General features: G+C 42.3%; 1 protein-coding gene across 4 annotated transcripts in view; it reads left to right on the top strand.

Moving 5' to 3' along the window:
* The window catches only part of LOC118209578 (transcription regulator protein BACH2-like), a 75,474-nt gene extending 51,635 nt beyond the window's left edge, over positions 1-23,839 (top strand). For 3 of the 4 annotated variants that reach the window (XM_035385032.1, XM_035385047.1, XM_035385038.1), the window contains exons 3-5: positions 3,245-4,693; positions 11,820-12,026; positions 16,078-23,839. In XM_035385032.1, coding sequence (XP_035240923.1) covers positions 3,245-4,693; positions 11,820-12,026; positions 16,078-16,563 — 2,142 coding nt within the window. In that variant the 3' untranslated portion in view covers positions 16,564-23,839. The remainder of the gene's footprint in view (positions 1-3,244; positions 4,694-11,819; positions 12,027-16,077) is intronic. The other variant, XM_035385023.1, reaches the window with a different exon arrangement.
* Positions 23,840-24,083: the final 244 nt, after the last annotated feature.

Below are 24,083 nucleotides of genomic sequence, written 5' to 3'. Positions count from 1 at the left end.
TGTGTGGCTGCTGAATATTCTGAAGGTGACTACCACGCTTTTCATTGCCCAGCGTAAAGCAGCTTGTTTGGAAATCTTAGACACTACTTGTTGCACAAGCAGTCTGAATTTAATTCATGATTAGTTCACTTTATATATTGCTCCACTGATGGATTATAAGACTGCCTCAAATATTTAACCTATTTATATTTAAAATGAATATATTTATATTTATTCATCTTAATTATACATTTTGACTAGATGATCTTCATTTAAATGTGTAATCTCTGTTGACAGTGCCTTATTGATGCAACAATTACATTCTCTTGATTCTCAGAAAATTCTCAGATTTTGTGTCTCCTGAATGCATGTGGGCCTGTTTAGTAAATATGCCTGCATGTAGCCCTGACCAGTAAGGACAGTGCACAAGCAGCGAACAAGTCAGTTTCCAATCCCACATGAACCCACCAGCATTCTCACAGTTCTCTCATGGTATTGTCAAAAGGTAGAATTCTGGCTTTTCTTTCTTTCTTATTTCCCTGATTAGAATGTGTTGCACGCAAGATTCTGCAAAAGATCTTTTGAATAAATTAGTGTTTTCCTCTCCATATCGAGACGAGAGGCAGACGTAAAAGTGCAGATTTCCCTGGGGGTGGGGTGGTGGGGGGGAGGGGTTTATGAGCGTGGCGAGGTTAGGGTGAGACTGTGTGAATGATATCATTCCACAGCCTGTTTTGTGGAGGACTTTCTGGCAGACTTCCTGACAACAGCGTGTGAATTTCGGAAGAACCCGCAAAGTTTAATTCGCACCATTTTCCGTATCGTAATGACATACTGCCTCACCGGGCCCAGAACGGTGGGGGCCCCTGCCGCCCTCCCAAAGCTACCATTTGCATAAAACGTCCCAGATCTGTCACATTGATTAATTTGTCTCTTTGACTCCACTCTGTACAATAAGTGCTTTTAACAGCTGAAATGCTTCATATGTCAAAGTCTATCCTCTAATGACCAGAAATCATTGTTAGTTCTCTGCCACCTTGTTTTTTTTTTTAACTGACTTATTTTCTTCAGAAGGCAGTTCTGCACTCGTTCACTTGTTTCCTTCCTTCTTGTTTTCTGCTCTTCTCGCACACTTGACTCTCCTTTTCCATGTGTCTTCTCCACCAAAGAGAGGTCTGGTTGCAGGGTGGAGCTGGAGGCTCTGGTTGGAGGTTAGAGCTCTTTATGAGGCTTAGACCGTGGTCATTTAAATCTGGGATTCCCAAACTGACATTCTGACACACCCAGATTTTGAGTCTGTGTAGAACTATTTAGGGTTCCTCAGAAAAGTGCAAGAATATTATCCCTCTTAAGAACACATCCACGGTAATATTGTAATTATAGTAATTATCAAGTATGTATGTTTTACTGATTAGTAACATTGTTTGTTTGTCCATTATAGTGTGTAATGAAATCTTAATTTAGACATGCTTTCATGTATTTTTGTGATGAATATAGTGTAGTGTTGACTATAGTCTAGATTAAGTGCAAGCATTATCTTAAACCCTAACCCTAAATCAGAGGTCCTCATAACAGCATAGTTTATCAATGGATGTTAATTCATCCAAGACTAAAAGTGACAGAGGCAAAGATGCAGAAAAAGATATGTTCTGCTTCTTCTTGTGTTACTCATGAGCTTCCATGTAGTTTTGTTGTACAAATATTTAGTGAACGCTGAGCTTGTTTTTCATCCTTCATTGCTTCAACTATGCCAGCTACTTCTTTTTTTTCACAGGAAAAAACCTAGCTGGCACAGTGACACCACTAGTGTTTGTTTGTTAGTGCTTTTTTTCCCTCTTGATTTTGTTGTGGTAATATGATCGCGTTTTACCACAAGGATGTTTGTATTCCCATGTCTGAACGGCTGTTGCTACGTGGACGTGGCTCAGTCGGAGCTTCATCCCAGCCAAGGGAATTTCATCTCGTAGTTTCATCTCTTCTCTTCAACCGCAGAAAGGAGCGTCAAATGTTGGCTGAAGACGTCCTCCTCCCCGCCCGTTAAAAAGGCATTATTCCAGTCAGGCTTCGCATATCCAAGGTCTATTAGCTCGCGCTTTCGAGGGCTTGCGTCATTCAATTGCAAGGATTTCGTTTTTCTCTCTTTTCCCAGAATTATTTCATTTGCTTGACGGTATCCTCTAAGCCCCCCCCCCCCCCCCCACCGGCCCCTGCTTATTAAAGTTTAAATCCGTGTAATGCGTTCGTGCTGCTCTGGGTGAGTGCTTCCTTTCATGTGCTTTTTGTCACTTCAGTCCCAGCTGCTTTCCCCCTCCCCACCCCACCACCCCCCCCCCCCCTTGCGGAAATGTAACTAGAAAGCAGAAGCACTTTCCGTTTTCGAGGAGTGTGCTGCTCAAGGGGTCAGTTGGAGGTTCATGAATTAGAAAAGTGCGTTCGTTCGGCTGGAAAAGCAGGTTTTCCCGGGTGAGCTATTGAGCGGAATCACCCTGATTCGCTTCCTGGTGAAGGCCTCTCTTAACGGCACAAGGACCAGCGCAGACCCAATTTTCCTGAATTGTCAGAACGGTAAAGTTCATGAATCAGTGTGGAAAATAGGAAACTGTAAATACAAAGAGCCCATAGAGCTGACGTATCCAAGCAAATGCATGCATTAATTTAATAGGTGTAAAGTAAGGTCTTTGCAGAATGGCGGAGTGGCACAGGTTTTTATGGAACCATTATGTCAGGAGAACAGATCGGCTTCTACCCACCAGCAAGCTGAGTGCCAGGCTTTTCTTTTTCCTTGTTATCTTGTTTCAGGCTTATAGAATGTTCAGTCGTACCCTGATAAAGGCTTGCAAAGCCAAATCACTGGTAATGGTAGTTATTTAATTACACAGTTAACTTGAGGAATGTGCACATGTATTGTGTTAGCCTATTCTTTCATGCACCCTGTAATTAGCAAGCATCCCAAACCTAAAATACAATCGAACACTTCTCAAAACTTGTAGTCTATTCTTCCCTGTACCTGCACATACTGTCCCGATTAAAAGTAAAGCCATTGCTTTCCAGTGTTTGTTGATAGTCATTGGAGCTTTCGAATAGTCTGGCTGCACTGCCAAGTGTCGGTAACAAAAGACAGCGCTAATAGTAATGACGTCACATTTTTCTTTACTGATTGCTGGTGCATGTGTACTGTTAGAGCAATGCTCCACCCTTATTTTGAGTGCAGCGGTTTCTAGGAACATTCAAGTCTGTGTTGATTTATTTTCTTTCCTTTACGCAGGTCACTGCCAAGGGATTCGCCCCATTGCTGCAGTTCGCCTACACCGCCAAGCTGCTGCTCTGCAGGGAGAACATCCAGGAGGTGATCCGCTGCGCCGAGATCCTGCGCATGCACAACCTGGAGGACTCCTGCTTCCGCTTCCTGGAGGCCCAGCTCCTGAGCGAGGAGCACGGCCTGCTCCTGTGCCGCAAGACGCCGTCCTCGGGCGGGGACGAGGACGAGGGCGGGCGACCCAAGGCCGCCGCCGCGGTCTCCCCATCCGCCTCCGACCCGCCGCGGCCGGAGCCGGACGGCATCCTGGAGACGGACCTTCAGAAGCACGCCGCCTCGGACCTCCCCCGCTGCCCCAAGTACAGGAAGTACCAGTGGGCGTGCACCAAGCAGACCAGCGACGCCTCGACGCGCACCGGTACCTCAGGTTTATTAGAGGAGGCCCCTGAGGGGCCTGACGGCGGGCCTTCCAGGGTGGCGGTACTGCAGGTCAAGTCGGAACCGGGCACCGAGGACGAGATGGCCCCTCCGTGCCTGTCTGCCGACGAACTGGACCCCGACGACAGGGACGGCGTTTTGGCGATGGAGACGGACGACGGGCGGTGCAGCCCCGCCTTCGCCGACCGGCCCAAAGGACCCAAGTCGGCCCCCTGCCTCCGCTCCTTCTTCAGGAGGGGCGTGGACCTGGCGGGCCTGCCCGGCACGCGGCAGCTGTTCGCCGACAGCCGGCTCCCCCGCCCGCAGGGCAAAGCGGCGTCTCAGGGCGAGCGCAAAAACGGGCGCGGTCCCTTCTCCGCCGCCGAGCCGGAGCCGCCGCCGGCGTCCCTCGGGGAGGCGGACGGCGGCTTCCCCGCCGGGCTGTCGGCGTCCTGCGACGCGGCCTGCAAGCAGGAGGCGGAGCTGGACCGGCGAAGCGTCATATTCGCCCCGGGGGGCTGCGAGCGGCTAGCGGCCCCCGCGCACTCCTACCCCGGCAGGAACTCTCTGGACAAGGAGCTCCCCGAGCACGCCGCGGCCAAGGCCCTGTGGGCCAGCGGCAGCCAGTCGCTGCCCTCCTCCCAGGCCTACTCCCCCGCCGAGCCTCCCTCGTTGCCGTGCCGACCGCGTCCCAACACCAGCTGCCCCGTGCCCATCAAGGTGTGCCCCCGCTCCCCGCCCTCGGAGGCGCGGACCCGCACCTCCAGCTCCTGCTCCTCCTACTCCTACGCGGAGGACGGGAGCGGGGGCTCCCCCTGCAGCCTGCCCCAGTTCGAGTTCTCCTCCTCCCCCTGCTCCATCGCCCCTCGCTGCCTGGCCGCCGACCCGCAGGACCAGGGGGCCGGGGGGGACGGCGTCTTTGCCCCGGCGCACACCAAAATCAAGTGCGAGCGCTCGTACGGCACCAACTCCAGCGATGAGTCGGGCTCTTTCTCTGAGGGGGACAGCGAGTCGAGCCACCTCCAGAGCCAAGGGCCAGAGGTGAGTGTCTGCGCGGGTTTCAGCACAATGTGCTGCGACTGCTCGCCCCTCTCATCTCTGTTGTATTCCGGACTTGCACGTCTACTCAAGTACAGGTTTGTATGTCCAACATAAGACATTATCTTTTTTTTCTCTCAATATTTAAAATGTTTTTCTGCCTAATTTAGAAGATAGCAGTTTTGCCTCTTGAGTTAGCACTATGCAGCGCGCACCTGTATACCACTGTAGCTGAAGTGTGGTCAGCAACCTGCAACCTAGTTTTACACCTACTGGCCGCATTGAGAGACTTAGCACCTATTGGAATACAGGCCTGTCTGTTGATAATTTTATCCATGTTAAATCATAACTGCAGTTACCAATATTTTTCAGCTGATCCCCTTTTTAGATTAGTTTAAATGTCGCCAGGGTAACAAATCCTTGTTATTCGTTGTGCCTCGACTGAAAAAATGTGGTAATCCACTTAGCCCAGTTAGGTAATGTTGTAAATGTCTTTCTTACTTGATAGATATTTGTTTTGGTCAAAAGGAGCAATATGTAAGACCCCTGTTCATCTGTAGGGCCACCAATTTGTCTCCACGTGTTTTCTCGCATGGTACTTCAGTCCTCCACCAGACTGAGGTCATGATGACCTCTTTGTCAAGCCACTTCTCAAACAATTATCCCATTTGCACCACCTCAGTGATCTAAGTTGATAACGTAATTGCCACTGATTAAGCGCAGACGTTGATTAACAGTGACATTTACAAGCGAAACTTGTGTTAAATTCAGTTAGATTACTTACTACCGTGGACATGCTACAGTATTTTTAAATGGGGCATGTACGTGGCCATATTTAAAATGCAAGTAAGATAACTTGCATGACAAAGTTAAAAAAACAAATTCATGAAGCAACTGATTAACTAAGGATGGTCTTTATCCAAAGCCTTAAGTAGAATCAGGTGTCTTAGCGCTAGGCTAAAACAAAAACCTTCTTTATGTGGATACAGTTTTCTTTTTACTGCTGTGATACTCAATCCTGGTCCTAGAGGACCACAGAGTCTGCTGCTTTTTGTTTTTTTCTTAAGATCAGCGACTGATTGAGCCCCAAGAAACCAGGTGACCTGAATTAACTGTGTAATCAACTGCTTTAACTAATCAGTTTCTGTGCTACACAAGTGCTGTCAATAAGACTAAGACAACGAAACAACAAAATGAAAACCAGCATACCCTGTGGCTCTCCAGGACCAGGAGTGAAGACCGCAGGCTCAAAGACTTGCTTTTTGCAGCATTTAGACTTCATCCATGTTCACGTTCCTTCCTGACTCTCCCTATATTAGATCAACTAATTGTTATCGATATCTCAGATAGAAACTCATTTGTATGATTAGGCACTTAGACTGTGCCGTTGGAGTGCCTATGGGGACCCCTGGAGGATAGCCATTTAAATACAAGTTGAAATCCCTGCAGGAATCATGGTGGAGACAAATTATAACACTAATGTTGAAACCCTATAACCTGTTTACAAAATCACTTCACTACTTAATCCACCCAAATCCAAATCCAGCTGCCTTTATAGTCAGTCTTTTCATCCACAATATGACTGTATTATGAAACAGATTTTATAGACTTATTTTAGATTTCTTAACGCACAGCTTGTTCATTTCGGTCTCTAAGTAACGGATTGCTGGCATAGTTGAGGCAGGACAGAAATAAGATGTGACATTTCCGTGTTGCTGTCCCCACGCTGAGTGTGTGTTCAGTATGTGTGTTTTTAAGCATAGAGTAATGACTCCCCCTTGTATTATTTACAAGTAAGGAGGAAAATCTCCAGTCCTGGAGAGTGAGAAGTGAATTATGCACAGGGCTGACTGAGAGGAACTACAGTGGTGTGTTTCCATGGCAGTCTGAACTGTTCTGGTTTTGCAAGTGAAGGGGGAAAATCGCATTACAAAATTGCTACTGTGTCTGTGGAAAGAGTCTGGTCATTTCACATGGAGGAACAGCTGGATACACAAACTCAGCTCTAACGTGTAATCGTTACCTACATTGAGCCTGGCGATTGGTCTTTGTGTTTTCCTCTGTTTATTTTATTTTTATTTTTTGACCCTGGCGTTATGTGGAACCGATCTGTGACATGTTTGTCACAGGAAACCAAGGTAACCAGTCTTTGTACTGCCCATTAAGCTTTTTGGATGAGTACAATGAACCTGACTTTTGGCACAGATGCAGTTCTTCCCTAACCTCCCTAAAAAGTCAAACCAGTAATTAATTTCCAATACTTAAGCAATGTCACAATTTTTAACAACCAAAACATTTATGTGAATATTTGTGTGATGTGGAAGATAAAAACAGACAAGTCTTAAAGACAGTCAGTACTGCGTTTAGATGAAATCCTGAAACAGTGAAGCCTTTTTGGTGAACAGGACTGTTTTCCCAGTCCTGTTCTGTCAGCTCGCATCACGCCACCAGCAGTGATGATTCGATTCATAATGAATGACTCAGTCTACTTATTTGGTTCATGCACTCTGCCAGTTGGCCCTTCTGACTCCTTTTCCTGTTTATTCTGAAGGGAATCCTCTTTTCAGGAGTGGGGCTATAATCAGCTGAGTTTGTGGCTGCTCTCTGATATCACAAAGGGACCCACAGAGCCACTTTTTTCAAATATCATCTATAGTCTGAAGTATCATTTTCTTTTGGTATGTGTTTTCAGACGCTTGCTGAAAGTTGTCAGCAAGCGTCTGAAAACAGTAAATACTTGAAAACATTTGAAGCCGTTGTGTTGGTGCATACGTGCATGTGAGAGAGAGAGAGAGAGAGTGGGGCAGAGAGAGAGAGAGAAAGAGAGACCCGATTATAAATAGTATCAGAGGCCAAGAACTGGAAACAATGAATTTTGTAGGGGAAGGAAACTGTTAAACTGGAGGCTAAACCAAACAGTCATTTGAGGCCTTCAGAGTCACACTGACACTGTCAGCCATAACCAAATACTTGAGTTAGCCATGTTGGAGAATTCCATGGGACGGTCACAAAAATGTAAATCCATACACTCTGTGGTTAGACTGAATGCCCTTCCAGACTGTAGCTGTTGGTCAGGGCCTTGTTTTTACTTTTGGGGAAATTTGGATCAGCTTGTCGAGGTGACTACGGGCGACATAGCTCAGGAGGTAAGAGCAGTTGTCTGGCAGTCGGAGGGTTGCCAATTCGATTCCCCGCCCTGGGCGTGTCGAAGTGTCCCTGAGCAAGACACCTAACCCCTAATTGCTCCCAACAAGCTGATTGGTAACTTGCATGGCAGCTTTTCACCGTTGGTGTGTGAGTGTGTGTGTGAATGGGTGAATGAGAGGCATCAATTGTAAAGCGCTTTGGATAAAAGCGCTATATAAATGCAGTCCATTTACCATGATCTTGCTTAAACTTTAGGATGCCGGGGGTGTATTGGTGGGCTGTGTTGTCCCTCAGTTGTAAAAAAAGTATTTGTGTCTTGGTGGAGTGGTCACTGCTTCAGGAACTGAAATGTCAAAAGAACCAGCTTCTCTTTACAAAATTTCACTCTGTCATCAGCAAGTTTCAAACTGCCTGCGCAACTAAATTTAAAAATCCCAAGCCAAAGGAACACTGTCTGCCACCAATGAAGCCCAAACCATGACAATGCACCCCCAGAATTAGCCATTGCCCTAAATGCTATTTGTTTTTGAAACAGACAAAAAAGACACAGAGGTGGTAACTACGGAAATGAAAATATGACAAAAGTTCTGCTGAACATTTTGTTGTATCCTGCTGTTTTCCAAATACAAAATCACCCCCCACCCCCTTCCACCTGTCAGAGATTTCTGGTTTCTAGAACAAGGCTGTAGACTCACATCTAAAATGTTGCACGGCAGTAACAGTTCTTGACCCAGGGGTAAAGGCGCATAATAAACGTAAATAAATGTGAAACTGCGGACAAATTAAGCATTTGTGCCGCATTTTGCACCTTACATCTACCTTGTCCTTATATGGCAGTTAACATAACTTAGTCAATTACATGTGAATAATATGCAGCCAGTTCCATGGCAGTTGTTATATATAGGTCTTTAGCAGCAGAATTAATTCATTATGCTGCAGGCATTTATGTAGCTTGGTAAATTATCAGAGGTCGTTTGTGTTTACGATGATCGGCCGCAGTTGCTGACACGCCTTTTACACGGTCTATCTAACCGTGTAAAAGGCTATTAAAATCTATTATTCAGATAAACATGGCTGTTTCGATGGCTACAGTATTACTTTATCAGGTGTTCTGTTTAAAAAAAATAAAAAATTAACAAAGGAGAGCGGAGAGTACGCCTCAACCCTGGTAAAAATGTAAGAGTGAGGCAGACTGACCTATTAAATTGCATCTAGATCTGATTTTTTTAAAATGACCTTGATATTGAGGTCAAGGGTGGTTTGTATTCTGTGGATCCATGTGTGTGTATCTGCATGTGTGCATGCATGTGTGTGTACGTGCATGAATGCATGCATGTGTGTGCATGCATGTATGTGTGCACACCTCCTTTATTTTGGTTCTCATGAGGGATAGTTCCTTTTGCATATAACATATTACAAACCACCCTACACTTCAAAAATGATTCAATTTTAGAATGGTTCATCCCCACCTTAGAAATTCTGTCATGAACATTTTCTGCTGGTTTTCTTTTCTACGCGAGAGTTAATTGATCAATGAATGCCACTGATTGGCCAGAGCTTTAACTCACCTCTGGCATCCCAGGTTTAAATCAGTCTTGATTAGAGGGAGAAGAATAAAAACCAGCAGTACTGCTGGCCTTGAGGGCCACATTTGAGTATTTGAGTATCTCTGCTGTATGGATGCTAACTGCTCGAAAGGATTTGAATGAATCAGTGCTTCTTAACCAGTTCCATGCTCAAATCAAAATGACAGCCTGACTTACATTACCCCCCCACCCCCACCTCGCCAACCACCACCACAAGCGATTCTCCCCCACAAGACTACTACCTCCTTGCTTAACAGATGAGCTCTACTTTTCACATGAGAGATGGGCAAGTTATTTATGGCTTCTGTTGGGTACACTTTGTCAAACCGCCTATGGATACCACTCCCGCCCTGAAGAAAAATACCCACAAGGCCGCTTTGGAATGAGGGCATCTGTCTTAGCCAATGACAACGGTCCAAAAATTTGTAGTCTGTGTGGTCTAGCCCAGGGTTTCTTAAACTTTTTCACCTCAGCAATCCTCTCATTTTAGGATGGTAGGCTTCCCTCTCTCTCCTACGTTTCAGACAAACACTTGTCTAAACTGAACTGTTTTTGAGATTTCATTGAGAAAGAACAATCCCTTTATGAAATTATGTCTGAAATTAAATATTTCTTCAAAACCAAATGATCATTTATGGGTTTTTTTATATTTATGGCTTTCTGTGAGGTTTTCATGTATGAACAGTGGAAAGAACATCTACTCCTGTATTATCTATCAGTCTGTTTGTCTGAGATATAAAAAGTAATCTATGTATTGTTTTTTGGCATAAATACTGAGAAAGATTCATCCTTATTTTCTCAGAGGAACCTGTCAGGTTTTGTCAGTCACTGTGCCGAAAAGAAGGTTGGAGCCTTTAAAATGATGCCAAATGCTCTACTTAGATTATTTTTAATAAATGTAAATGGGGCTTATGAATGGTAGTAATTATGCATTCTTTAGTAATACTGTAAGTTACCGTAGCATCTGTTGTAAGCTGACTTGGACAGAGTTTAATCAGCGATTACATGAAGCACATTGTTGTAATAGTTCAGTAGCTACGTAGATGTTTTGAAATATATTTTTTCCTGAGAGCTCACCCCAGTTGCACCGCTGTGAATGCCTTTTCAAACATGTTTGTCAGTGAGCTCGTGAGAGCTATCCTGATAACTGATCTAAGTTCAGAAGCTTTGTGTGCATGTTTTTAAGTGATTTCTTAATGAGCTGATGGCAGTCATGCTGATATATTATCCAAATTCAGCAGGTTTGAGACAATTCCTGCTTATCACTGTTTCATTACACTTTTAGTTGGGGGTTCAAGAAAGATGGCTCCAATTTTTCAACCCGCTCACTCTTGATTAGGAATATGAATATTGAAAATACCTAAATTTATTCATTGTTTTGTGAAGGGACATCAATAATACAGACTTGTCATGTGTCTGTTTCTGAAGATGAGTTCTATCTGTTTCCGAGAACCCAGTATTTGATGAGATCTGTTTCTGAAAGAGACAGCAAAGGTCTCCCAGTATCTAAATGCATGTTCTGGCTAAAGTCCCAGTCTGGCTCTGTCATTCTTTCTATTTAATCATTCCCCATTGGCTGAGTGAAAGCAGCCTCCACCCTTCCCACTGTAAATGAAGTATGGTCTCTGTTCTATCACAAAGAATAGCTGCCATATATCACTTAGGTGGGTGCAGCACTTCTGCTGTGGTTTAGGTGGAAATCATTTTTTTATCCTTGACAGTCTATACAATTATTAATATTATTGTTATTATTATTATTGAAAATAGATCAGAAATAGCAGCAAACCATTTTCAGTTTTATATACAATACAATATGTGTCCCTGATGATGTATCACAGGTGATATCAAGGCTGAATTATTAGAGTTCATCTTACCTGGCAGCTCACGCAGCTTTACACCATTGATGATGGCGTGTAACTGTTACTGTCGCCTGATCTGTCGCCTGGTTATTTTGAGCCACCTGTGATCAGTCTCTTCTGTTAATTACTTTCCAAGCTTCTGAGACTAATGGGATTTTGAGTAATGCCTTCCTTTTATTACTTGTTCATCCTCACGGAGGTGCAAATTTGAAATCTGGCAGTTGCGAGACTGGGAATCCTACTGCAGTATGATGTGCAGTAATGGCGCCATCTTGCGGAATGGTCGTGTTATTGCCAGCAGTCATTGTTCTGTTCACTTAGTTCTTTTATTCTTGAATTCTTGAATTTTGGAGACTTTATCTTGAAATTCATTTTATTTATTTTTTTTTAATGTATACTTTAAGTATATTTTTCTTCAAAACATGAATCACATTTTTTTTAAACCCAACGTTTTTTGAGGATTAGACCTTCGCAGCAAATCACTCCTTGTTGTGGTGAACTCCTCATCTTACAGCATTTTTTTTTTTTTTTTTTCAGGTCAAACTTCCTTTCCCAGTTGATCAAATCACAGATCTTCCACGGAACGACTTCCAAATGATGGTAAAAATGCACAAACTGACCTCAGAGCAGCTGGAGTTCATCCACGACGTGCGGCGGCGAAGCAAGAACCGCATCGCCGCGCAGCGCTGCCGCAAGAGGAAGCTGGACTGCATCCAGAACCTGGAGTTTGAGATCCGCAAACTGGTACGACATCGCCCAGATCCACGCTAATGCGCTCATTCACGTGCCTATTCTCAAACACGGACACAGATGCACGGATATACGTGCACTCTCTTGAGCCTGATTTTTAGGCATCGCCCTGATCCGCGCTCATGCGCTCATACGCATGCCTATACTCAAGCACAGATAGATACACATGTGCACGGATATACTTGCAAACTCTTAAGCCTGATTTTTAGTTAGCGCAAGTGTGCACATTATCAGAGTTGTGCTGCAAGCAGTCAAGCAGTCATCACATAGTCCTTGCATACAAACAAAGGACAAATATGAGATGACAGCATCCTTAGTGACTTAGTGACATTATCTAAGCTGGTTAGTGGTCTCACACCACACTGTAAAAACTTAAATACACCACAGTTCAGCAGATTGAATGTAAATACACCACAGTTCAGCTGACTGTGTATATTTTGAAGACAAAACTACTGAAAAAAATGTTAAAAACACTCTCTGGTTCAGACAATTTATACATAGAATGAGCTTACGTGTGCACACTCAAATACGCCAGTATACAACACATATACATCAACACTTGTATACGATGAAATACATGCTTGCACACTCACAGCATACACACAGACACATATGCACAGACTCATACACACTAGCATACACGCACATCCCGGTACGCACATTTGCACACACATACACTACATGACCAAAAGTAGCTGGACACCCCTTGGTCTGAGTTACGTTCTTAACTGCATGTGGATATGTTTTATGACTGCCATAATGATGCCTGGCAGAACAATGTACTGTATGGTATTGGCCAGTGTCACTGCAGTCATTTTTCAACTGGAACGTAATTTTCTTTTTTTTATTATGCATTTGCAGGAAATGCATTCCCATCCCCTCCTCTCTTAGTCTTTTGATAACCATGTGTTCTGTGTTTGTCTTTTTTGTAGGCTGTGTTTGCTTGTACTTTTTCAGGGTCTGCATTTCGTTTTCTGTCAATGACAGAGGGTATTATCTCTTTTTAGGATCAGATAACAATTCAAAGGGGAATTCCGCCACAAAACAACATTTGGCTTACTTAACAGATCAAGGCATAACTGATTCATTCTGTCTGTGTAGCTGGTCAGAGCAATTTCTGAACAGAGATATCTGTAGCATTACATTACATTACATTACATTACAGGCATTTAGCAGACGCTCTTATCCAGAGCGACTTACACAACTTTTTTTTTTTTTTTTTTTACATAGCATTTTTACATTGTATCCATTTATACAGCTGGATATATACTGAAGCAATGCAGGTTAAGTACCTTGCTCAAGGGTACAACGGCAGTGTCCTTACCCGGGAATCGAACCTGCGACCTTTCGGTTACAAGCCCAGTTCCTTACCCACTGTGCTACACTCCGTCCTGTAGCAAAAGTGCAAGTTGGAGGTATACGTCAAAATGATGTACACCTTTACCCTTCCTCATTTTTGTTGAACTACAATGGGCGGATAATTTGAATTTGGAGATGCATAATTGCACAATACTGCAAATTGATTTATCACGCCCACATAGGCTACTTCTGTCTTTATTCCACTAAAATGTCAAGTAAAGCAGATCATTTCACTTTTGATGCCTTGTTTAGAAAAGCAACGATAAACAGCAATGAATGAAGAGACAAGAGACAAGCGTAATATACAGTATTTGTCAGGTAATTTATTGAAATGCGTAGCTGTGGAGAATGTCCATATCAGCTCTCGTATGAGGGAATGTCAACCATACATTTCTCCTTGCCTGGCTTACCGCTTTTATCTCCTCTCCCCCATTCTCTCTCAAAACCGGTGTTCTATAAAAAAACGTCTGTTCTCGGCAATTTTATTATGAAAACCAAATATTGTAAAAGTCGTGACCATGTTTGAAATAACTTGCTATGAGTCCACTGGATAATTCAGACTTATTCAAATCATAGTGATGTTAAACCCATGAATTTTGCCCTACTGAAGCGGCATTTTCTTTTTATTAGAACTTCGGTAGTGAACTAAACTGAATTGAACACATAAAACTAGATTTTCTTTCTTTAGTGGCCTGCTTGCCAGTGAGTATTAGCTTGCTACCCTCTCTCTAGCCATGCATCTATTTAAAGTTCTATGTGTGTGTGCACAGATTTGAGACTTGGTACATGTATTGTAGTGAAATAGTTTAAAAGTGCAGTATACAGCACAGTTAGGCTATGCTAAATAGCAAATACAACCACTTCAATAGCACACAGAATGCGAAAACACCTATACACAAATGCAGCATAGGAGATCGTACTAACCGTTCAAATTTTCCCCCTAAATACCAAATCCTCAAAGAAAAACTTGAAGTATAAGAGGACTGGAGCATGTCACGGATGGCAAGGCACAATCACAAAAGATCAGCAAATGAACAACAAAAAATAAATAAAAGATCTGTTACATTTCATACATATCACTCCACACGAATGGGTGCTGATGTGGATGTGACCCCACTGTTCACTTTTGAACAGTATCTCATTATGCACCCACCGTACTTCATCAACAATGACACCAACTAATTGATAGCCAACTTTGCTCTTCAAAAACGTACGGGAATATAATGGAAATTGTTTAATTGTTAATACTCATTAATTGTTTATACTCATTATATTGTACAAATGTTGATTTAGCGATTCAGTCAAAAGGGTAACTCAGTCCTAAGAGCAGTTCATTCCAGAATGATAGTGTGTATGTGTGTGTGTGTGTGTGTGTGTGCTGCAGGGTAATTGAGGTGATGCACCATTTGCATTCCTTTGGGGCGTTAGGCAGAAGTTGTGCTTCTGTAATTTGCAAACCACCCAATACTGATTTCAGGAATATTGAATTAAATGGCAGATGTGTGCCTGATTTGCCAATTCTGTACTGTGTTACATGAATACAAAAATCTCCCTCTCTGGATCTCACCAACTTCAATGTGCTGATTAAAAACACTTTCTATTCAGTGGAGGTCTATTTGACCTTCATTCACACAGTGTACATCATTGCGCCTATTGAGAGACAATACTGGTGCAGGAGGGTTTTGTCTTTCTGTCATTTGGGGGTTTCTTACTTTTTTGTTTGGTTTTCCATTAGTGGTTTGATTTGGAGTGTTAAACTGATTTAAGTGCTTATATTGGGGTGGGGATTTGGTTGAGTTTAGTGAAGGAGAGCTGCAGTGTAGGTGTAGTGGCAGGCCAAGATGGCCTCTCAGTTAAACAGGGAGCTGTAGTCATGGGTCTTGGTGCATAGCGGAAAGCAGTGCATCAGTGGAGGGGGGTGTTTCTTTCAGTTTGGCTATAAGCAGATCCGTTGAACTTGGATGCATTTGGTGGCAGTGTTCTTGAGAGAAAGAGGGGGGGGGGATGGAGAGACAGATCAGTAAACTTTTGTTTTTGTTTTTACTCAGCACTTGAGTTAGTGGAGCTATTGATCAGTTAAAGCAGTTGATTACACAGCTAACTGAAGTCACCAGTTTTCTTGGGTCTGAATTGGTTGCTGAGGTTTAGGCGAAAACCAGCAGATTCTGTGGCTCTCCAGGACCAGGATTGAGTATTACTGTTATTTTGGATTTGGGTGAAAGAAAGCTTTGTGACTATCATCACTCTGTCAGTGCTGGCAACAAAAGTGGTGGATTGACAGGCAAACAGAAGATGATACTTCATTCACAAATCACTATGCAGGAGTTGATAACTGTGGTTCTGCAGATGGAAGACAGCTGCGCTGGAATAGATGGTCTTTGTTAGAATTTCCATCAGTGTGGACTTTTGTCAGATCCTGTTGGAGTTCATTGGAGTGGGGCAACTTCTGCTTGGTTTCTGACAGGCAATGCTGACAAAAATGCTGACTTGTGTTCACTGATGAACTGGAGGCCAGTGGCATTTCTCTGTATGGATTATAAAATTCTGTGCTAGGGTTTTCTGTGGCCACTCATGATGGACAATTTCTCTCCCACCCCCCCCCCCCCCTGCCACCCCCCCTCTCTCTCTCACACACAAACTCTTCTCTCTCTTTCTCTCTCTCTCTCTCTCTCTCTCTCTCTCTCAGGTGTGTGAGAAGGATAAGCTCCTAACAGAGCGAAACCAGCTGAAGGCCTGTATGGGGGAACTGTGGGAGAACTTCTCCTGCCTGTCCCAGGAGGTGTGCAGGGATGTCCGACTGAGCCCAGAGCAGGTTCAGTCCCTGAACCGCTACTGCCCCACCCTGCGCCCCATTCACACGGCCTCCAGCCCTGCCGCTGCCACCAGCATCGACCTCACCATCAACCCCGACTCCCCCACGCCTGAAACTGCCCATACCCCCACTTCCCCCCAACCTCCAGATACTGAATCTGGCTCTACCCACTGGGGGCCAGGTAATAGGGCCAACGGGCTGGAGGAGACAGGGTCAGGGGAGGGGAAGGACCCAGGCCCCACCCATCCAGAGGCAGGGCCGCCTATAGAAAATAGCAGTCCCACGGTAACGGTGGATTTCTGCCAGGAAATGACTAATAAATGCACGACTGAGGAGCAGCCTAGGCAGGACTGCACCTAGTAATGACAGGTGACTTTTTTATTTCCTCTGTTTTTTCTGAATGTTCGTTACTCCTCTGCCTAGCAGTCGTTTACTCTGGCAGCTTCTACCAGTGTTTTTCTTTGTAAAATCTGATTTTTAAAGGTTGACACTACCATTGTCTTAACAGCAGCAATACTCCAGGTGTTTTCTTTCACCCTGGGACAGTGGGGGGGGGGAAAAAACTCTTACAATGGTGCTACTCTCTCACCACGTCTCGGGGCTCCCTTCACAGTGGATATGCTGGGCTTCTGGTTTTTGTTTTGTTTTTGTTTGTTTTGTTTTGTTTTGTTTTCCTGTGTTGCATTCACTTCTGAATGGTAATGGCGGGAAAGCCGCATGTCATATTTTCAGACCTCCTGCAGCTACGCTGTCTTCAGCTCTAACTCTTCCTCTCTTTCTCTCTCTCTTTCTCTCTTTCAGTAATGAAATCTCAGGAAATCCTCTGAATGTTCAGTATTCTTCTTGGAAATACATTGACAAGTTTGCATTACACAGCAGATAAACAGAGCAGGTTCATATACAATATATATATTTTAATTATTCTGCATTACTTTACTCCAAAAATGAACATTTAATGTGCAGATTTTCACATTTAAACATTCCTATTTTGCGTGACATGAAAGAAAGAACAGTACAAGATAATTAATCATCATAATATTGTTCGCTTCCCTTCATAAAATGTTTGTTTTTTTACAGGAAGTATTTAAGAGGTTTTTGCTAGATGTTGTTTGGTAAATGTATATGTTGTGACATGGTGGAGTGATCTTTTTGCATGGTGACTTCTGTCACAGAAAATAATATTTCCCCTGGCTCCCCAAATGGGTAACATCTTGCAGTGGTTAAAAATGGATACCATTTTTTAAAACCATTTTTCCCCAACTAAATTTTTAGTAAATGTAATGTAATACACTTGTTTCTTTGTGATTGTTATCCCTACTCTCAGGATCAGCATTTTTACAGTTCCTCAATCATACTCCAATGATTTTGCACACCTGACTAGGATACCATAGATTTTCACTGGCATTCAAGATTCAAGATTCAAAATTCAAAAAACTTAATTGTTAGGTTAGGGGCTCACAAACAACATAAAAACATACACCCATGAAAGGCTAATAAAATTACATTAAAAAAACAAATAAAACAAATAAAAACGCGATAGCACTAAGCCTCAAACCCACCTTCTCCATAGTTAGTGTTTGAGGCAAAAGCAGAAGTCTTTTTGTATAGATAAGATCTTTACCTTTTACATTGTGTCACATTTCTGTCAGTGTGAATACTCTTAGGATTTGTGAAGGTGGTTGAGTGTTTCCGAGCATAACTCTGAAAAGCAATCTTGTTGGAGAGAAATCTTTATTTTGAAAGAAAAAATACACAATGTCTCCTTTCCTGACCCTTTTAAAATAGAGGAGCGTTTTGGAATAGGAAGGGGAGGATTAAACTGAAAAAGGCTTAGAAAAAGCATACAGTACTTTCTATAAGAAAAATCTTTTGCAAAACCACATGTACCCATGGAAAAAAATAGTGTCCTGTTCACTTTAACGGAAATTTTGCCACTTTCCCTTCCAGTAGCACTCCTGCCACTAGATTAGCACTTCAAAAAGGGTTGATTTGGGGCTCCCAATTGGCTTAGACAGTAAAGGCACTTGTCATGATTTTAAGGCTTTCCCTGTAGTCCCAGGCTTGGTCTTTGCTATGTCGACTATAAATACGAATCCACAGCCGCAGGATACAACTGGCTTTGTCCCCCCAGGGGTAATGCGACTTTAAGTCAGCAAGGGTTCCTTGGCGTACCGCGTCATTAGTTCCTCCTAAAAAAACAGCAAGCACCCATGTCAGTGAGGAATACAGCTCATCTTGTCAGCGCTGTCTCGCTTGCACTGTGTACATTGCAAGGTGTAAAACAGTCCCTGGTTTCTGGGCAGGGAGTGTGCCGTGCAGTTCCACTGCCGTTCCTCTTGTGCGCGATTGCGTGCGGCATATCAGACACTTCGGAGGTACTGTTGCTGAAGTTTGGAAGCTAATGGACAAAGGGGAAAAATAGTTTATTTCAGATTTGGAAACTCTGAACAGTCTGAAATGAAAAGCACTGAAGCAGGCACTTAGAAGCTCCCAGTACGCAACTGAATATGTGTTTGTTCCAAATGAAGAGAAAAATCGCACAATAGATATTGTTTGAGTAAAATTGTCACACAGTGATAACTTGCCATAATTGCAAACATTATTTGTGAAAATATGTTGCCCATTTTTACTGTTCTTGTAGTTCATGTGTTCTTCTTTTTCTTGTGATTGTAACTGTCCACAGCAGAATTATTTGAAACGTGTCCAGTTGAAAGTATAGTTCCCCATTTCCTTAGAATTTTAACTCTAGAATATTTAATATGCAAGATTTGTTCCCATCTGTTAATGGGAATTTGAAGTGCTGACTGCCTGTCAGTGTCCAACAGCCATGCAATATCAGAAATAACTGCAGTGAAATTAAAAATGAAATATCTAACTTCAGTACTTGAACCTTAATTAATTAAATATTTAGTAGAATTGTAGTAGAATGAACAAAAATCTTTTAGAGGTGTCGTTGGTCAACACATCCAGATTTAGAAATACTGGTAATATGTGTGAGATGGTTCTATTTTCACAAAAATAATGGCAGTGGCCTGGGTTGACCTTGTGATTAACAGTGGCAAAAACCATAAAAACCTGTGTTTTGCTGAGGCTACACTGTGTAAGTGTGTGCGCGTGTGTGCAATGGAATTCTGCAGTCTAAATACCATAATGTCTAAAATACCGCAAGTCTTCACAGGAAGTGAATGCTGCTCGAAGCTGCGGCTCACACATACATCTGAGGTTTCCCTCTGATGTAATATTTTTTCTTGATTTGGCTCTGTACTCCACAATTTTAGATTTGTAATCAAACAATTCGCATTCTCAGCTTTTCTAAAGGGCATGTTTATGTACTTTGGTTTCACAATGTAGAAATTACAGAACTTTTTTATGTTTGAGACATATTAATGTTATGTAAATGAAAGCAGTCATGTTTAGTACTTTGTCACATATCCTCTGCATGCACTGACTGCTTGAAGTCAGTGACCGATGGACATCACCAGGTGTTGAGTATCTTCTCTGGTGCTACTCTGCCAGACCTGTACTGCAGCCATCATCAACTCCTGCTGGATTCAGCGGCTAGTTGTCTCTTCTGCATATGAAACTCATGTTCACTTGGATTCAGATTGGGTGAATGATTTGACCAGTCATGGATGTCCCCATTTTGGCTTTGAAAAACTTCTTTGTTGTTTTAGCAGTATGTTTGGGATCATTGCTTGCTGTAGGAAGAAGTACTTTCCAACGGGTCTGGAGGCATTTTCTTGAATTTGAGCAGATAAGATGCTTCTGTACACATACACAGAATTGATTCTGCTGCTATTAGCAGTTATAACATCAGTGAAGACAAGTGAGCCAGTACCTGAAGCAGCCATACATGCCCAAACCATAACACCCTCACCACTATGTTTCACAGATGATGGGGGGTGCTTTGAAACATGGCCAGTTCCCTTTGGCCTCTATGCTTTGCACTTGCCATCACTGATGCGAGTGAATCTTTCTCTCATCTGTCCATAAGACTTATTTCCAGAACTTTGTAGGCTCTTTTTAGGTAGTTCATAGCAAGCTGTAACCTGGCCATCCTGTCTTTGTAACTAACGAGTCATTTGTTTCTTGTAGCGTAGCCCCTGTAGTTCTGTTCGTGAAGATTTCTGCAGATAACACACCTGCCTCTTGAAGAGTATTTCTGATCTGTTTGACAGGTGTTTGGGGTTTTTTCTTCATTCTAGTGAGAATTCTTTGGGCATCAACTGTAGAGGTCTTCCTTGGCCTACCAGGCCTTTTGCAATTACTGAGCTCACCAGTTCTCTATTTCTTCTTAATTATGTTCCAGGTGTGCATTGTTTGATTACAAATCTGAAACTGTGGAGTACAGAGCCAAATTAAGAAAAAATATGACTTTGTCCAAAACATTATGGGGCATCAGTGTATTTTCAGACCTTGATAGATACTGCATAACTGTTAACTGGCAGTTTTTTTAATCAAATTTTTAAACTCCACTTGGTAATGTTTTGTCAGTGTAAGATCCACACTCAAGTTAGCATATGATGGGTCATGCCAGTTAATTTGCTTTTTGGTTTGAAGCAATGTGAAATCCAACTGAGACATGATCTTTGACATGAAAAGTACATAACTCAAAATGTAAAGAGGAGGCTACCAAAATCTGAATTTTCTTTGTCATAAAATGTAAAGACTCTTTCCCATATCAGAAATTATAAGCTATAGGTTCCTCTTCATTTTTTTATAAATATTACTACTGGTATTATGACAGTTATTTCAATGGCAATGGGTGCTATGCTTTTGTGGTGGGGGTTGGGGGGGGGCTACATATTAAATCGGCAATACATCTATCAGCTTTGCTCTGCCGAAACAGGAGCCACATTCACGTTGTGGTGGTTGCCGCATGTCACACCCACAATGGTGACTGACTATTCTTCTAAATCTTCTGCCAGTACCTGCCATTATAATTTAAGCCGCCATTAGAGTTTTGCTGCATGTGTTTGAGAAAACTCACAGAATGATTACGCTTGCACATTACAATGTCATTGTTGTCTTTGTTAAAAATAAAGCTGCGTTCACAGCACTGCAACACGTATGAATGGCTCTCTGAACCAGATGCTAAGGTAACTGAGCTACCATACTCGCACTCTTGTTCAAGCTCTGATGGTGATCGGTGGGATGCCATCTTCTGATGTATTGGCATTCTCCTGTTGTTCCTTTCTGATACTTTAGCAATTCAAAATTGCAAATCTTATGGCCCACTTACATTTTCCTCTGTATTTCAGAACTTAGTGATGGTGAGGTCTTTAGTACAGGAAGGATGGAAGGTCGGAGGTATTTGACTATGTTTTTTGCAAAGAATCCAAAGTGCAATCATGATTTTCCTCAACTGTTGGCAAGTTGGCCAGCCTGCTAGTATAGATAGCTATTGAAAACTAGCATAGTGTAGATAGTAAAATAGTGAGCAAAATGGGTGTCAAGCACACCTGAAGTAAAGAAGCAGAAGTGCATGTAACTAAAGGGCGATTCATGTAAGGAATATGAAGATAACTGAGTGGTTCCTTTATCTGACCAGTGCTGTTTCATTCTCCTGGTGAATTGCATGCTAATCATGTTCAAAATAAGTACAATTCACAAGCTTTAGCAGCAAGCTTGGTAAGATCGCATCAATGACACAGTCAGGGTCTTGTTTATGACAGATGGTAGAAATAGACTGATGCTTCCTGAGTGTCTGGTTAAGCTCCAGTAGGTTGGAGAAGTAGACATGGAGCCTTACCCAGAATGCATTGCCCTCTTCTGCCTCCCAGGCCCTGCTTCGAGGAACAGATTTTCTATGTATTGAACAGATTTTCAGCTCATTGGGGGTAACATAGTCTCTGCATTTGTTGAAGCTTAACATTGTTTGGCTTGCTGTCTTGTTATGAATATTCATGACAGGGCATAGTAGAACACAGACCACTCAAAACTATCTGTTACCAACTTGAACCTTCTAGATGCAACAGTACAACAAAGTGATGGGAATGCAGGAGTTTAATGGCTGATCTGTAAACAGAATATCTATGGTAAAGCTGTCCCATTAAAGGAAAAGGTCTCTCAGGTCTCCCCAAGTCCACAGGCTTCCCTTCTATCCCAAATAAGCGTGCACTCCTGTGCTGAGATAACACACTGACGCAAATCATATTTGAGTAGTCTTATGCACTCAAAAATATTCTCAGGGTGCCAATGGTATACAATATACTTGTATCCATCTCTTGTTCTGTAACAGACTTTTTTACTGTTTGATTGCTTGCCATTTTTTAAAGAACCGATCCACCTCCTTCCACTTCCTGTGTTTAGTAATACCTGAACTGGTCAAAGCCTGAACATGCTAAAAGATTAGATTTGCACAGTGTAGATAAATCCCAATTAAGGGCTACCATGAGCACTCTTATTTTTTATATTTGATTTTAAATTCCATAGCAAATTGTCACTGGGAAAGGTATTCGTAAACAGAAGGGTCTTTATGGGGCTCTTGAGCTCCACGATTTTTACAAACCAAACATATTCACAACAATGTGATGAATTCCGTCACAGGCCATGCTAATTTAGCGATAAACTATGTATTGTGTTGAGAAGGCCACAGAGCCACTTTGACTGAATGCAAGGGTCACACCAACAAGATTTCTGTTTTGTTTTCCCATTTTGTTTTCTTTTTTCGTTTTTTTTTCCACTTACTGTGTTCACAGAGGGGGCAAGGGTTTGAAAGAAAAGAAAATGCCTTTATAAAAATAAAAAAACAGTTGCATAACTTTATAATTAACCTACCTGTGATCTAGCAGTACACATGACATCAGATCATTCAGCAGAGGATGAATGTTTACATATACAGGTGTCGTATTTTTTTTTTTTGTGTGTGTGTTTATACTGATGTTTTCCATGTACTGTAAATGGACATCGCTAGATTGGGTTCACAGGTGTTTTTTTGAATTGTGTGTAAAAGTGAAAAGGAAAAAAAAAAAAAGTCCATTGCATTATTATGCATTTCACAGCCTGTCTGATAATGGGACTAATTTGTCTCGGAAGGACACGACAGCACCTCCGGTTTTTTGCCTTAGAACTCCCAGAGGCCATATTCACATTCAGGTGAAATGAGTGTATGCAGGGGCAGCGCCCCCATCTCAGAGTCAATGGAACAGACTTTTCCTCACAAGTATCTACCTGTAAAATCCATCATACCTCTCATTACTGGTCAATGACTGTATCGACAAACTGCATCAGGTGTTTTTCTATATTCTTTTTACACAGACTATGGCATTATTGTATTAGTGGATTTTGGTGAGTCGTTTTTTTTTTATCGTACTGGTTCTTAAGCTTGTAGGCGAAATATGTTTTTTTTTTTGTTTTTTTTTCTTCTTGGATGAACTGTATTTTGTGTTAATTTACTCAAAACTGAGATAGCTGTTATTTGCATATTCTGTTACTAGGAATTTCTACCTTTTTTAATCTTTAAATGTCACATGACCCTAATGAATAATGACTTCCTGTACCCATTGTAAATAGAGTATTGTGCAAAAAAATTAAAACAACCTTTGTATTTGAATTGCAAGTGTTATAAAATGAAAATGCAGACTTTTTTGTCTAGACACCATTTCTGTTCATGAAATAAAGAGCATATCATGTACATGCTTTGTAGCTGTTTTGGTATTGAATCAGCCCTAATGCCTATTGATCCACAGTGTATTGTAATTGTTTTATGATAGAGGCACAGACAGACATGGCTTTTTAAAGACATGTTTCCAATGTCAAAATAGCATTTTGAAGCCCTTAAATTGGTTACAAATGTGTGGGACTAGACATGAACAATAAGTAGAGGAGCAGGGGTCTTGTTTGTCAGTGGTTGTCACAATCTTTCATCTACCAGGTTC

Source organism: Anguilla anguilla, chromosome 1, assembly GCF_013347855.1.
Source record: "Anguilla anguilla isolate fAngAng1 chromosome 1, fAngAng1.pri, whole genome shotgun sequence".
Lineage (NCBI taxonomy): Eukaryota > Metazoa > Chordata > Actinopteri > Anguilliformes > Anguillidae > Anguilla > Anguilla anguilla.
Note: the sequence above shows the minus strand (reverse complement) of the source record. Positions and strands in the feature narration are given on the sequence as shown.